The sequence below is a fragment of the Cupressus sempervirens genome, chromosome 5 (genome assembly GCF_028749045.1).
Source record: "Cupressus sempervirens isolate cs-2001-9-10 chromosome 5, ASM2874904v1, whole genome shotgun sequence".
In the NCBI taxonomy this organism is placed as follows: domain Eukaryota; kingdom Viridiplantae; phylum Streptophyta; class Pinopsida; order Cupressales; family Cupressaceae; genus Cupressus; species Cupressus sempervirens.
Window position 1 is genome coordinate 318,683,138 of NC_143122.1, and position 17,356 is coordinate 318,700,493.

General features: G+C 35.3%; 2 protein-coding genes across 2 annotated transcripts in view; one reads left to right on the plus strand and one right to left on the minus strand.

The window, feature by feature from the left end:
• The first annotated feature begins 433 nt into the window (after nucleotides 1-433).
• The window catches only part of LOC149555938 (Signal recognition particle, SRP9/SRP14 subunit), a 43,152-nt gene continuing 26,229 nt past the window's right edge, over nucleotides 434-17,356 (plus strand). The window contains exons 1-2 of the mRNA XM_089830047.1: nucleotides 434-703; nucleotides 870-963. Of these exons, the coding sequence (XP_089686173.1) occupies nucleotides 701-703; nucleotides 870-963 (97 nt within the window). The 5' untranslated portion in view covers nucleotides 434-700. The remainder of the gene's footprint in view (nucleotides 704-869; nucleotides 964-17,356) is intronic.
• Nucleotides 2,457-5,655, minus strand: LOC149555939 (uncharacterized). The gene is made up of 8 exons (XM_089785813.1): nucleotides 5,417-5,655; nucleotides 5,278-5,344; nucleotides 4,919-5,241; nucleotides 4,455-4,753; nucleotides 3,942-4,339; nucleotides 3,600-3,823; nucleotides 3,287-3,474; nucleotides 2,457-3,180 (listed from the first exon to the last, which is right to left on the minus strand). The coding sequence occupies exons 1-8, from the start codon at nucleotides 5,653-5,655 to the stop codon at nucleotides 2,564-2,566; spliced, it is 2,355 nt and encodes a 784-aa protein (XP_089641939.1). The 3' UTR covers nucleotides 2,457-2,563.

Here is a 17,356-nt window from a genome sequence, read left to right on the forward strand (position 1 = left end):
AAATTAGAATTTAGTAGACAACCAAAAAAGTTTATATTACAAATATTAGATTTAGTATTTTCACTTAAAAAATATAAATAGTGAACAATTATGTGATTTAGACTACTTTTAATCATAGGTATTTCAAATTACATTAGCTCACATTTTATGTTCCTCTATTTTTTGTTCGTTTTTCAATATGTTTAATTTTTCCCTTATTTTTCTTTTTCTTTTGTAGTTACTACTTTTTGATTTTTATGATTAGCTCTAAATCACTAAAAAACATGACCCAAAATAAAATAAAATAAAATAACATACTAAAACATAAATAAGAGCAAAACAAACCGTATATGATAAATTAAATTTTCACCATTAAAATATGGATCTTAAAATACTTTATAACCTTTATAACAAATTATTATACCCATCTAAATAACATATTGCCCCATATCTTTTAAATTTTCTTTCTAGAAAACATAAACTTAGCAAAAAACAAAAGAGTAGTATTGTCTGCGTTCATCGTGGACACGAGGCAAGGGCAGTTCTTTGACAGGCCTTCGCTAGAAGTTTTTTCTTTACAAAGACCTAGCTTATTCCTCCATATATTCAGAAGAAAAACTGCAGAGCCGAGCAACAACATAATTTATCGGCAATATTTCTTCCATACCCAAATCAATTTAGCTCATTGACAAATCGAGTGTAAGCTTCAACTACCCCAAAAATGGTGAGTTCATGCCCTCTTTCAGATCTTTATAATACTTTTATCCTAAATCTATTCGTTATATAGATATCTAAATCTGCACATGTCTCTTTTCTATTTATTTTCATAATCTTTCTTTGTGTGTCTTTGGGTAGGACTAATTGTCGCTCGCTGTTATGGCGATCTGCAGGTATTGTTGGAGACAGATCCCTTTTTGACTGAACTCACAAAGATGTATGAAAGAACAAGGGAGAAAGGCTCTGTTTGGGTTACGCTCAAAAGATGTAAGCTATGTTTACTCTGGATTTCGCTATATGCTTCTACATCTTACATTGATTGGATAATTGCAGATTATTATATATAGTTTGTTTAATATGGCTAATTAAGCATTTTAGGTGAAGAAAGATTTTGGCCATGACCAAGTACACCAATTTAGTGTGTGCGATCAACTTTATACAAACATTGCTCACGGGGATTTTTTTTACATATTATTTGAAGCTCAACAAACCTATCTCCTTAAATTCGAACATGTGATTTTAATTATGGAGTGCACATGCCTTGATCAGCAGGCAAACTCAGGCTTTATCCTTTGAGTAAGATACACAATGTCCACCAAAAGACGTTTTCTTAATGTGGGTTATGTTCAAACATATGTCATATAAGTCATATAACAACCTTGTCCGAACTACGCTGAGCAATGCATGGTTTGTTTTAGGTTGGTCTAGGTCACACTCTTTCCGGCATATCTCATCGTCGGTGCAGTACAGGGCAACACTTATGAACTGTTTTTCAAAATTGAATGACACTTTCTCATAAAATGTGCAGTTTATACTACATTCGGGTTCAATATGATATCATCTTGAAGGCTGGCAACATGACGTGCACAACTTATTCGAGGAGGATAAGATCAACCATTTCTCATAAAATGTGCAGTTTATAGTACATTCGGGTTCAATATGATATCATCTTGAAGGCTGACAACATGACATGTACAACTTATTCGAGGAGGATAAGATCAACCAAACTGCTATTTTTTTGGTTATGATTTGTAAGAGAAGATTAAACATGGAGATAACTTAAGGCTGTGAGCTTTGTCTTGGTCCCTTAGACTGTTTGGTCAAGTGGATGTCATTAAAATCATTCAGTCATTTATTTTATCATTTGGACCAACTTTTTTATCTAGAATTTTATCATTTAGATTTTCCAACTAGCAAGTTTCTTCCAAAACGTACACATGTTAGTAGCAAACTCTATGTTTTTGATAAATTTGCCCGGCAATCCTTAGTTTTTATATTACTTGTTGAAGTAAGAAGCTTACATTCCGTGAAGTTTTAGAATTTCCATTTGTCTGAACAAGGTATTGGCCCCTTTTAACATACCAAGAATTTGAGCTTGAGTCATACTACTGCGAATGCTTTAGGGATCATCACACCACAACTAGCTTTATTATTATTATTATTCATTAGTGAAATTCTATGCTGCTTTCCATAGATGTAAAAATCGCCTGAGGAGATTAATCGCCTAGGCCTGAAAAAGTTTAATCGGGAAAAATCGGAAAAAAATCGGGGAAAAAATTGGGAACTAAAAAACCACTAAATTTTAATAAAAAAATGCGATTTTTTTACAGAATTCAATTTTTTTTGCATCTAATGACTTAATTACTAACAATACATAAGAAACAATCATGTTTAGATATATATCAATGCAAAAAGAGTTATTAATTGGTAAATTACTAACAAGTAAGTAGTGACAAGTTGTAAATTACTAACAACTAACAAGTTCACAACACATGAGAAGTATTCTCATAAATAAAGTGTCAAATGTAAAGAGTTCAAATAAGCACATCAACATGACTACAAATAAGTACAAATGTCAAATACAGGACTACATCTTCCTCTTCCCAGTCACTTTACTAGCGAGTGCGGGAGAGGGTAAAGCTCTAGAACTAGAACCCCGCAGGGTTTGTGCCCGTGTCTGTGTCTGTGCCAATGCAGGAGATGGTGTAGCTATAGAACTAGATGTCGGTATCTCCACATTCGCTGCGCGCAAGATGTCAAGGTCCTCTGCAGTAAGCTCAATGTCATCATCCTCATCATCGCCCTCCTCGATGTCATCCAAATCGATGTCATATCCAGTTCCACCCCCTTCCTCCTTCGCAGCCTCCTCCGCGGCCTCCCTCTCCAAATTGGAGATGTCCTCCTGTGTAAATAAGGGAGCCTGCTCTTGTGCCGTCCAATCATAATAAGGATCTATCTCATCCAAATCGATTGGCCCAGGCGGATCTTGTTGCGCCTTTTTCATGCGCAATTTAAGATTATATTGCACATAGACCATGTCATTCATCCTCTTTTGGGACAACCTGTTTCTCTTTTTTGTGTGGATGGCCTCAAACAAACTCCAGTTGCGCTCACAATGTGATGCGCTACAAGGCTGTGATAGGATTCTGAGAGCAAATTTTGCAAGATTTGGAGTGCTTGCACCCCAAGTGGTCCACCAAGCCACTGCATCACAAAAATTGTACAAGTTAGAAAATACTAATAGACAACAAAAAATGAAACATAAATATTAATTTAGCATTTGAGATTCAGAAGTTTGCAAATGTATTACCTGGGGTTTGTGTAAGCCTTGCTCTCTTGCAGAGAGAAGTGGAGAACACCTTGCCTCCTGCTGAAGTGAAGATCTCCTGCTCAGCGATGATTTTATCTCTTGTTTCCTCGCTGGTTACCATCTTTTCGACGCACTCACTTAGGCCTCTGATGACCTCTCCATCAGGATCTGCATATGTACCATCAGCCCTAAAACCAAAAACCAAAAACAAATAAGTCTTCCAATTTTAGTACACACCCAACACCCTACGAAAGCAAAATGAACTCAAGTCTTTGTTAACTTAAATTTGAGTAAGAATGAGCTTACAGTATACCTAAAACGTGGGTTGAGGAAATATCCTGTTGCATAAATGGGTTGGTGAAGCTGATTATTCCACCTTCTATCAATGATCTGCCAAATGGGTTCATATTTGATGCTTTCCCCCTTGTAGTAATTTTTGACAGATTCTTTGGCCTTGTCCATGGCCTCATATAGTTCACCCATTGGCGTTTGGTCTCCATCAACCAAACGCAAAACTCTGACTAAAGGCTCAGACACCTGCAATATAAATTTGAAATTAGTTGACAAGTTACAAAATTATTATTTACTTGAGTTACAAACTTAGTATGTTATAAAGTTGTAAAGTGCAAACTAAAACTTAAAGTTTTGTAGTTACCTTTACTATTTCATCAGCCTTATCTTCAAAATATTTATCAAACACAATCCGCACAACATTCTCTCCTTCACTCTTCTTTGAAAATGTGGAAGCAAGCCATTTTTTGGAAACAAACATTTGCTTCAAAGAAGCCAAATTATCGAGAATGCTTTGCAATGTCAAAAAAATCGTTGCAAACCTTGTGACGGCAGGCCTGACAATTTCTTTGCCATCAGTGTGCTCTTTCATCAGGCTAAGGACCCATGGGTGATTGTATATGTATTTTGTCACCCGCCTTGCATCCTCCACAATTGGAGTGACCCACTCAAGTTTGCCCATGTCCTCCAAAAGAAGGTCAAGGACATGTGCTGCACACGGGGTCCAAGAGAGAGTGGGGTGCCTCTGCTGTAGGAGTTTTCCTGCCAATTGTAAAAGCAAATACTAATTAGTTTCCAACTTTTCAAATATATCAAACTATTAAAAATTCTTGTTGTGAAATTCACAATGCACATGCAACATAAAATTACGGTTTACCTGCTGATACATATGCAGCAGCATTGTCTGTGATGATTTGCACCACATTTTCAATGCCAATCTCTAAGACCATATTCTCCAACATCAATGCTAATGTCTGAGCATTTTTTACCTTGTTGGAGGCATCGATTGATTTCAGGAACACCACATTATCATTACAGCAGGCCAAAAAATTAATTATGGTCCTGCTCTTCCCATCCGTCCACCCGTCAGAAAGAATGGTGCAACCAAATTTTGTCCATTCTTGTTTCTGTTCCTCAACAAATGCTTTGGCCCTCTCAACAACATTTCCAATAAGCCTACAAAAACAAAATTTAGTTATGTCTTAGATTCTTAGTAATTTAAAATTGATTTAGACTTTAGTAATCAACATTCTAATTTCTAGATAAATTAATTAAAATTTAGAACTAAGTAAAAAGTTAAAAATTAAAAGGAAATCGAGTGTAATAAAATTATTCGCTTACCTGCCACCCAACACAAAACGAGAAGGGGACTTGTACCCCTTTCCTGCAACTGTCAACCCTGTGGCCAAAGCCTCCCAATACGGACTGTCAACAACACTAATAGGAAGGTTGTTGAAAACCCAGAAATTTGCTAGTGCATTGTCCAACTGGTCATGGACCTCCTTATTCCATCTAGTGGCCTCTAATGAAGGTTGTGCACCAGGTGTGTGCCTCGTCACAAAATAGCTCCCTATCCCAGAAGCACCTGCTGATCCTGATGGTGCGGAAGTGCTAGGAGGTGTAGGAGTGGGAGTGGGAGTGGAACTCGTGAAAGAAAAAACACCCTATTTGCGGACACGCGGCCCACGATAAGAGCCAGCCATGCTCTCAATGGCTGCCTCCTCCTGAACATCAACGAAACTGCCCTGGGTCTCTGCTATGGCTGCCCTGACATGCAATTTATTCCGCTCTCTTTGCAATTTTTTTTGCTCTCCAGCTGCGAGCAAGGCATTTGCAAACCTTTTTATTTCTTCTGTTGTATTCTCACAAGGATTTGTATCATGTTTTGAGATCCCTGCGATGTGATATTTGAACCGGTAAATGCCCCCGGATATTACTTTTTCACATCGAATGCAAATCACTTTGGTTGGTTCATCAGGTGCTTCATAGGCATATTTCCATGCTTGATCTCTCGCATTCTTTGGCCTGGTGCCAATGTAGCCTGAGGGGCATGGAGTCAATGGCCATTTGTCTGCCATTTAAAACTGCTGCGGGCTGCCTACACATACAAACTTTAAAAAAAAACTATAAATAAATTATAACAAGATCAAAATTAACAGTTAAACAAAGAATTCAAGCAACATTCCAATAACAGCACCAATAAATTGAAATCCAAATAACATTCAAACAAACTAGCTGCTAGGGTTTCAAATTTTTTTAGAAAGGGCAAATTTTTAGCATAAATTCGATCTAGAATGGAAAAAAATGCAAATGAATGCATTTAATCTTGCTTACATTCATCAAATGCATTCCTAACTAATTAGGAATGTATTTTTATCCATTTACATGCAAGAAAAAAAAATACAATCTCTTGCAAAAACAAAAAACAAAGATTCAAATCACTTACCTAGTAACGAAGAAATCGAATCAAAAGGCCTCCAAATGCACTTGATTCTGCCTATTTCTTGCCAAGAACTCCTTCTCTATCCTCTCCTCTCCAAAACACCCTAAGCAATGTAAAAACATAATGAAAAAAACGTGTTTTTTCGTCACTTTATGTGACTGCCGGGCGCGAGCGATTTTTTGCAAAAAAATCGCGATTTTTAGGCGATTTTTTAGGTGATTAATCTGCGATTTTTTGGAAAAAATCTGCAAAAAAAAATCGCGATTTTTGGGGCGACTAAATCGCCGGCCCCAAAAAATCGCGATTTTATCTCGTATCGCCGATTAATCGGCGATACTCACATCTATGCTGCTTTCTATTAACTAAAAAGATAATAATACACTATTCACCAAAAAATTGTGGGCAGTATAAAGGCACGCCTTCGAAATCAAAGCAGGACCAAATTTAAACAGGATACAAAAGCTTACAAAGGGAAATATAATTAAAATTTAAATCCACTAAGTGGAAGAGCAGCACTTTTAGGAGGGGTATCATGTCCATCAGGTTTACCCCATACATCAGTGGGGTAGGCTTTTCATGAGTAGGCTCTCAGCTTGTCAGAGCAGCAGCCTCCTGGCCTTCAGCTGGAGATGACCAGCTGGAGATGACCGAACTTGTCCGAATTTGGCCGGTCAGGGCTACCACACTTCAGCAAAGATTTACAAAAAATAAATAATAGAAAATATTCTTAAAATCAAATTGCTGTCTTTTTGGATGTAATGTCCCCGGCTAGGGAATGCCTGTTTAACATGCGTCACTACACCTTATTATGCAGTATTGTGCCTTAATTAAAATTATTAGGCTAAAGATAGCGAATTTGTTCATAATATAGTCCACAATTATATTTAGATCTCATCCTTACTTCTTCCCTAACCCTAATCAAGGATGGAGATTTACTGTCATAGGGTGCTTGAATCCACCTCCATAGATAGGCCCAAGGGTTTCATGAATGCCCGTCAATACCACCACTTGGTCCAAGGGTTTCTTGAACAGCCATCAATACTACCACTTGGGTGTCGCCTAATTTGGGACATGATTACTCTGCCTCTCCCACAAATCAACCTATCCTTCTGTTGGCTCACTTTTCAGTGTACCCACTTTTGAATTTTCCCCGTGTCGACTAAATATCTTTTAACAAATTAATATGGATTAGGTGATGTTGTTATTCTTCTCGTAAGAGCTTGTCCAAAAAGAGCACAGCAAGTGGAGGTTATGCTTACTTTCTATGAATGCACTAAGAAGGAACAGATAAATGGTTTGACTCTTTTGGATACATACTCTTTATATCTTATTGAAAGTTGGGTACCTACTCATGCATATTCTAGTCTAGGCTTTGGAATGCCACTGGCACTTATTGAACCGATGACCACTTTTTGAAAGGACAAATTTTAATGGGGGTTAAGCTAATGACCTAGATACTTATTTGTTTTTCAGTCAAGCATGCCTAGAATTGATGCCAAAGACCAGCACTCAGCCAGACATTACCCATATTCATAAATGGCAGACTAATAGCTTATCTCTGCTTTACTGGGGTGTATACCACCACCTTTCAGTCAAGAAGCCAAGGATTTTTTGACAATACACAACACAGAGCATATTGGAGAATGCAAGAAGGGGAAATTAGCTGTGTGTGGGCTTGATTGGTCGGTGTATAGCAGCATTCAAAAGACACTTAAGGACAACCTGACCATTTGAGTTTATTAAAAGAAGGTGTTGTTTATAAATTTATAGTTTATACTTTATAGTAATGCAGTTCCAGTAGTATGAAGAACTGGAGGTTTTGCTGACTTGGTTTTTGATGTAAATCATCAACATAATAATGTTTAACAAGGAAATGGTCATGTATCACAACTGCAAGTAATGAAATGACAGGCTTCAAGTTCGGGTCAGCAGCATGGTTATTAAACCACCCCAAAGGCCTGATATGGCTCGAGAATCTGCAAAGTACCCGACAAACACTTCGTAAGGATATTTAACAAACTTTGAAACTTGGCGCAGTCAGTGGGTTGGGCCCTCCCCCGAACTCTGGAACCAATATAAAGTTATGAAAGTTCATAAAATTTTCTTACCACCCGACTTCATTCCAAAATTACTCTCAGGCCCGTTGGACATTTTCATATGAATTCATGAGGAAAGTATCAAAATTTATCAAGCAGATACAATCAGCAACGGTAGAGCCTGATTCCACAATCTTTTGGTGTTCCCCTCCGATTCATGCCAAAAACAGGAATGCTCCAATTGCTTGATTTCAAAAGCAAATTTGTCACGAGGAATATTTCTAAAGAAATTAATGAGTTGAATCTAAATTATTGACAAAGAATTCTGAAGTGTTGCCCAGTTACTGATTGGTGGACCCTTCCAGAAGAAAAGTTATCTACAGGGTAAATGGGTGATCTCATTCCTTGGCCTGAATACTGCTAAACAGCACAATCAGTGGAAATGTCTATTTGGAGGACTAGATTGGGAAGGGAACTTTCCCACATCTAATACAGATCCATAAACGATGGGCAAAGTAGGCATGTGCTTTCATCCTGATCGGGACCATATTGTTACAGTCAGGGGACATGCTCGTTCACAAGGTTTTTCCGACAGCCAAATATTTCTCCGTTTCTTTGTCAATCAAGAACTAATTCCCCCAAGACTGTTCATGAGTTCCGTTGTGCAGATCCTTGTCCTGGCATGAATAAAATTCTTGCAGCAGAGGCAATCTGCAACTAATTTGAAATGCCTTTACATAATCAGTAATGTACATTGTAGGTAACGTTAAAAAAAACCTACATTGTGCTTAGTGGCATACAAACAGTCCATGTACACCTACAAAGTAGCTTGTCAGATTTCTTACCGATTCATTGAGGAAGACACAAGGGTGATCTTAATACAGTTGAGGTCCTTGTTCAAGTTCAATATTGACACATTTGCCAATATTGGGAAAATAGGCTTTGAGTTGTGTATGGGGATATAGTTTGCAGATACAAGTCATATATTCTTTCCAATGAAGATCATCATGATGCTTGTTGTGGGATATTGAGGGCCTCCCTGGGAATAATGCAGGAGTTTTCAGAAAAGAGTTTGATGAGTAACCTAAGTTCATTAAAAATGGTGATGTTGGATTTGTTAAAATGCTTTCGTTGAAGTCTATGGTTGTGAAAATTCTCTCTGAACACCCACCAGTGTTCCATTTTTTCTGTGAATGATAACACTTCAACATACCAGTTTGATGATAGCAGGAATGTGTGCAGAAAGACAGATAATTATAAATGCCTATGTTCTGAAATAACAATCAGGTCAGACATAGTACTCTGGCTGGATAAAGAGAATCTTTAAAAGAAGACATGGAGGCCAACTTTATGGTTCAACATCAGATTTGATAAAGAACTGTTTATAAGCTCACTTTTCCAGGTGGAAACTATAATTTTTGCCTTGAGTGACGCTGTAGGTGATTGCAAACCAATTTTTTTCTTACAGTTGAATAATTCTTTTCAGCTTATACTCAGTAACTTATTTTCCTATTATAAAGTCCACCTGGATTTATCCTAGTGAAATGAGATATTCTAAAAAAATAGTTATAAAGGGACTCCCGGAAAGTAAGAAAGATATAGATGAAGAAATTGTGAAAAAAGGGGAGACCAAAAGACAGGTTTCAAAGAATCAGTTATGGGTGTGATCATTACAGGAATTTTGGGTTTTGAATTTCTGTTGATTTTCCCAATCTTTTTATGGGTGTTGGATGAATGGACTTTGTGTTATTTTTCTTTATTGCTTTCTAATTAAGAATCACATCTGTATCATAGCTATGTGCAGGTATTAGTTTCTTTTTCTGCATTCTGGCTAAAAGCATACCCCAAATCATAAGAGGGAGCTGTTCCTCTAAAATTCGGAGGACAATCATCCATTCAATGGAGATCTCTCCAACTGTAGGTTTCTAGTTTGTCTTTCATTTTGGGCAATAATAGTCACCTTTAAAGGTTATTTTTAAAAGGACCAATCTGCAAGCTAACACCTTCCAAAGGCATTGGAGAGGGATTAAGGAATTGGCTATTTATATATTAATAACAGATATATGATTCTCATTTCTCTTTTTATTATCTGGTACACAGTGATTCTTTATCTTAATAGAATGTAGATATAGTACTCTGTAAATCAGAATTTATATATATATATATATATATATATATATTTCAGCATACTTTTCTGTTGTATGATGCTTGTCAGCCTTATAATATAATTTATTCCCTGAGATGAATATAAACTGATCTATTTTTCTGGGATTGGTAGCCAATGTGTTTATATAAACTCCTATCCAAACCCAATGTGTTTATATAAACTCCTATCCAATGCCTCCCATAAATGATTCAGAATGCCCTCTTATATCTTTTATCTGGAGTGATGAATCCTGTCATATAATTCATGACTCTCCTTAATCACTTATCTTTCTTATGCTTAAAAGTTAAGTGCATTGTTTCATGACAATATTACTAATCGCTGCATATGTAATCCAGGTGGGTTTATTATCTCGATTACCATGCTTCATACCTTTTCATTTATTATCTCTATCAATTACCATGCTTCATAACTTTTCATAATTCAATCCGTAAATAATAAACTCTCATTGATAGGTTGAGCTGTAGCTGTCACTCATGGTATTATTAATCAATTCATTGCATATCTCTTTTAACTGTCAATTAGCTAGTCATCTCCACTAAAATTAATAGCCGTCTTCTATCCATAAGATCTTCGACATTCGCTGTATACAAAACACAGCTCTAGTAAGATCGATACTGCTGTTAATTAGTCTGCTTCTATTTTGAGCCTTTAGAATGGCAATGGCAGCTTTATATATTTTCCATCTCTGCCATGTGATTTATATTGTTTCCTTAAGACTATGTAGTCAATGCTAATATTCTGCCATAGTTGATTGTTTGTGGTATACTCCATATAGCCCGAAATAATGGATCTCCTAACAGATATTAATCTTTGTATTAGACTTTATACATATAAGCCTATGATTCTGACTTTTTCACTCCTTGACATATTTCCCAAACTTAATTAACTTCTAGTTATTTAATATATTATATTTTATTATTATTTATCTTTTTTTTTGGTATTTTAAACTGATTATTGTTATATATCTAAGTTACAGGTTTGGTTTTGGGTTCATGTTCGGGTTTGGGTTTGAAGAACTGGTTAGCTGATACAGTGGAAAATTGACATGGGGTTCAGGTTTGTTAGTACAATAAACATGTAAAAATTCTACATGCACACATGTATGCAGCCTAGAAGCCTGAATTAAGATTAGAATGCCACATAGTATCATAAAAACAACAAATAAACTATAGACATGTAATCATAGCGTCATATCTATTATCATCATCAAAATATCAAAATAATAATATTGAGTTCAAGTATCATTGTTTTGACTTTCAATAGTTGGAACTTTATATTAAGTTTCGATCATTTGATGGATTATCTAAATCTTCATCTTCTTCTTGCATTAGTTGATTCATAAACAGTGACAATGCTAATGGGATCAGCTGCACCAATAACATATTCGCTTTCTAAGTTGTGACTCATAGGTACTGACAATCCTATATCACAATACGATCTTGAGTTAAGATCTGCCAGTACACAGGATAAAATCCAGAGAATGATTAAATTATTCCTTTATTCAAGTTGTGACTCGTAGGCATAGAAATGTCTACATCACAGTGTGATCTTGAACTCATCCAAATCTGACAGTAGTTCTTTATTGTTCAATACATTATCTTAGAGATCGTTATCTCTCATAATGTCTTTTATACAAGTGTTCGTTATCTCAGAGATCATCACCTCGTAGATAATGAATACAAATGGTGAAGCCCATAAAGTCAATAGCCTGACAATAATAATTTTAACACAAACTAATTTTATTAATAATTAAAGAATACAAATGTATTATAATTCAACCATACCAAGTCTTTTTCTGAAGTGATCTATCTTCACTTGAGAGAGAGGTTTGGTAAGAATATCTATTGTCTGATCTGTAGTGCAAATGTATTCTAACTTGACAGTTTTCCTGTCCACCATATCTCTTACATAATGGTAAAGAATTTCAATATGCTTGGACCTGTCATGAAAAATTGGATTCACAGAAAGCTTGATGGAACTCTGATTATCACAATGAATAATAGTGGGATTCATGGGTTGACTAGATAATCCCACAAGTAACTTTCTAAGCCAAACTGCTTCTTGAGAGGCCGTTGCTGCTGCAATGTATTCAACTTCTGTGGAACTCTGTGCTATTGATGCCTACTTTTTGCATATCCATAATATCATCCCTGAGCCTAAACTGAAATAGCATCCAGAAGTGCTTTTTCTATCAGTAATACTTCTAGCCTAATTTGAGTCAGTGAACCCATTTTAGTCCAAGTCAACTTTCTCATACTTGAGCCCAAGGTTAAGAGTGCCTTGTAAGTATCTCATAATGTGTTTGATTGCAACTAGGTGAATTTCCTTTGGTTCACACATAAATTGACTTAAGGCATTAACAACATAGCAAATATCAGGTCTTTTATTTACCAAGTACATAAGAGACCCAATCATCTATTTGTAAAGAGTAGAATCTATGGAAAGTGATTTTACTGTTGCTTCCTTAAGTTTGTGTAGATTAGTCTCCCTTGGAGAAGACATTTTGCAATTCCACATTCCAAATCTCTTCAAGATGTCTAATGTATACTTTCCTTGATTAAGTATGATGTTGTTAGAGTTTTGACATACTTCCAGTCCTAGGAAGTAATGGAGTCCTAAATCTTTCATATCAAATTCTTTGATTAGATCTTTCTTGCATTGATCTATAAGATGATCATCACTTATTATTAGTAAATCATCAACATATAGTATCAAAGTTATCATATCATCTTTATTTCTTTTATAATAGAGATTTGAATCAACTTCATTCTTAGAGAATCCTAAACTAGTGAGATATGTATCAGTTCTTTCATACTATGCCCTGGGAGCTTGTTTAAGCCCATAGAGAGCTTTCTTGAATCTGCAAACAAAGATTTTAGGATTATGAGTTTCAAATCCTTCAGGTTGTTCCAAATATACCTCTTCTTTAATCTTTCCATTCGGAATTGCTGTTTTTACATCCATCCGATGTACTTTCCATCCCTTTGATGCTGCAATAGCTAGGATTGCTCTTACAGAGGTGTATCTAGTAATTGGAGCAAAGGTTTCTTCATAATTAATTCCCTCCTTCTGAGAGAATCCTCTGGCTACGAATTTGGCTTTATATTTTTTAATGCTACCGTCAGCAGCATGCTTGATTTGAAATATCCACTTAGAAGAAACAACAGATTTTCTTTCAGGCCTCGGAATAATTTCGCAAACATCATTCTTAATAACGGATTGGTATTCTTCCGTCATAGCATCCTTCCAAGCTGTATTTTTAATAGCATCTGAAACATTGGTTGGTTATGATTTAGATAAATCACTCATGTTTGCTGCATAGCTAGAAAATCTTTTGGGTCTTTTGCTTTCTCTGAAGGTTCTAGATGGTGCAGCAAAGTCTTGTGCTTCCTCTACAGTCTTAATAGCCCAAAGTGGTCTTTTCTTAGGATTTTGAGTTTCCTCAAGATTAAGATTTTGAATTTCACCTTCAATTTCTTCAATGTTCTCGCTCTGAAACTCAGAGTCATGATTTTCTTCAAAACTAGGTATATGTGTAGGATCTTCAGAACTTAGGGCTCATTTGAATGCTAAATCTTCTTCAAATATTACATCCCTACTAAGTTCAATGTTTTTCTGACCAGGTATGTAAATTCTATATGCTTCAAATGTTTGACTATACCCGACAAAAATACTTTTCCTCTCGGAGGGTTCTAACTTAGTTCTCTTTTCTTTCGGAACATGTATGTATACTAGGCACCCAAATATCCTAAGATGACTTATATTTGGTTTAACCTTAGAAAAGACTTCTTTAGGAGTGTTATCTCTAAGGTGGGAGTGAGGACTTCTGTTTTGAATATAGAGAATAGTACATGAGGCTTCTGTCCAAAGATAATATTCTAAATTTTGATCAAATATCATAGTGCTTGCTGTGTCTATAATTGTTCTATTCTTCCTTTCTACTACTCTGTTTTGCTGTGGGTTATAAGGAACAATATACTCCGTCTTAATTCCTGCTTCTTTACAAAAATCTTTAAACAAATTTGAAGTATATTCCCCTCCATTATCAGTCCTAAGAGTTTTAATTTTGTGTCCTGATAGGTTTTCAGTTAAGGATTTGAGTTCTTTAAATCTCTTAAGGATTTCTTCTGATTCTTTACATTTTGAGAAGTAAATCCATGTTTTCCCAGAGAAATCATCTATAAAAAGTATATAGTACCAGAATACTCCAAGAGAAGGAATAGACATAGGGCCACTTAAGTCTGAGTGGACTAATTCTAAAACATTGTTAGTTTTTCTAGTGCTATCTTGAAATGGACTTTTGGCGTTCTTACCTAGAGCGTGTAACGCCTCGCCAAGGGACCCAAAAGAATTAACCTAAAGTTTTACTAAGTTTGCTAAACATTTTTTAAAAAAAAAGTAATAATGTATAACATACACATCAAACACATAGTAGCGGAAGCAATAACATGTAATCATCAACAAACATACATCACAAGTTACATTCCTTAAGGATCCCAAGACGTTGAGTCACATTTAAATTTAATTAATTCTAAGTCTAACAACTACCACATACATATGAAAGAATAATCAGAAAGTCCAATGTCCATAATATACATTTGCTCCGAATGCCTCTTGGCAAATTAATTCAGAATGCTCAATCATCCATTGTACATGTCACAGGGTATGAAATGCTTAAAAGAATATACATATGTAAAGATAAAGATACATCATCCTCAATCCATGATACAAAGTACAGTAAAATAAATGAAATCATATACCATACATGATACATCCATCCATCATAAAAAATATAAACATCCAACATGAAATACAACTATCCATCTATCATAAAACACAACTAATCTAAGTGCGTGGTTCCTCCCAACCATCAATAACATCATTAGACCATCATGGGCCCTAGCCATCCCCCACGCGTAACATCCCAAGTCACCGAAGAGATCATCGGTAGTATAGTAATAGGGACATCACTCCTAAAACATACTACCTTATATGCATAAAGAAATCTAACATGCTACCACATACGCATAAAGAATTATATATAAACAGTGACAATATATATATTTATTTGTTTAAAATATTATTATTATTATTATTAAAAATAATAATAATAATATGCTTTTACACATTTTGAGAAGGCATTGTTTAAATGTTTTAATTAAATATAAATATCAATTTAAAAATATATTAGCATTGTCACTGTTTATATATAATTCTTTATGCGTATGTGGTAGCATGTTAGATTTCTTTATGCATATAAGGTAGTATGTTTTAGGAGTGATGTCCCTATTACTATACTACCGATGATCTCTTCGGTGACTTGGGATGTTACGCGTGGGGGATGGCTAGGGCCCATGATGGTCTAATGATGTTATTGATGGTTGGGAGGAACCACGCACTTAGATTAGTTGTGTTTTATGATAGATGGATAGTTGTATTTCATGTTGGATGTTTATATCTTTTATGATGGATGGATGTATCATGTATGGTATATGATTTCATTTATTTTACTGTACTTTGTATCATGGATTGAGGATGATGTATCTTTATCTTTACATATGTATATTCTTTTAAGCATTTCATACCCTGTGACATGTACAGTGGATGATTGAGCATTCCGAATTAATTTGCCAAGAGGCATTCGGAGCAAATGTATATTATGGACATTGGACTTTCTGATTATTCTTTCATATGTATGTGGTAGTTGTTAGACTTAGAATTAATTAAATTTAAATGTGACTCAACGTCTTGGGATCCTTAAGGAATGTAACTTGTGATGTATGTTTGTTGATGATTACATGTTATTGTTTCCACTACTATGTGTTTGATGTGTATGTTATACATTATTACTTTAAAAAAAAAAAATGTTTAGCAAACTTAGTAAAACTTTAGGTTAATTCTTTTGGGTCCCTTGGCGGGGCGTTGCATATGCTCGAATGATCTTTATTCAACTTAGGTAAACCAATAACCATCTTTTCCACAATCAATAAGGCTTTGAAGTTTAGATGTCCTAACCTTCTATGCCACATTTCGTTTATATCAGCAGCTTCATGAATTAAGGCTTGAATAGGTTCTATATTTAATTCATACAAGTATCTCTTTCTTTAACCAATCAATTTTGATTTCTTAAATAAAGAGTTCTTAGACCAGGTCATTACTTTATCGTCCATTAATTCAACCTTATGTCTATCATCTTCAAGTGCTGTAACAGAAATTAGATTCCTCTTGATTCTTAGTACATAGAGTACTCTTTTGAGATGAAGAGAAATCCTCGAATTCATTTTCAAGGTGCAGTTCCCAATTCCTTTGACAGAATGAGTGGAATTATCACCTATGGTAACTTCGTCATTAACTTCTTCTCATATTGAGTCTAGTACTTCTTTGTATCCTGTAATGTGTCCAGATGATCCACTATCAATACCCATGCTTTGCTTGATACTTCATTTGAAATTGCCGAGTACAATACACATTTCTCATGATCATAGTTTTCCTAGTAATGTTTGTACAGTTTACTTGCTGCTTTGTATTCTCAGGGCAATTAGATTTATAGTGTCCAAATTTTTCACATTTGAATCATTTCATTTTGGATAAATCTTTCTTAGGTTTGTCTTTCTTTGATTACCCTTCTTCTTGCCTTTATAGGAATTTGTGTTGAGGACATGAAGTTTTTTATGTTCAGTTTTTAATTTCCCTCCTTTCTTGAGTTGCCTAGATTCTTCTTGAAGGCAATCTCCTTTAAGTCTATTGAAGTCTGAAAGTTTGTCTCTAGCACTTACTCCTTGTGAGAATGTTTCCTATGACTTCGGTAACCCATCTATAGCCATAAGTGATAGCTCTTTGTCTTCAATTATGGTCCTTATACTTGCAAGTTCATCTCTTAGACTAGCCACCCTTAGGAAGTATGAATTCATAGATTCTCCCTTCCTTATCTTTATATGATTTAGTTGCCTTTTTAGTGCAAGGGTTCTAGTTGCATTGTTAACCTCATATGCATTTAATAATGCACTCATCATATTAAATGCTGTCCGATGTTTCATTAGCGTAGGTAGTATTTCATTTTTAACTCCATCTAATATGATTTGCATGGCTTTCTTGTTTCCTTTAATCCAGATAGTTTTATGAGGATTAACATT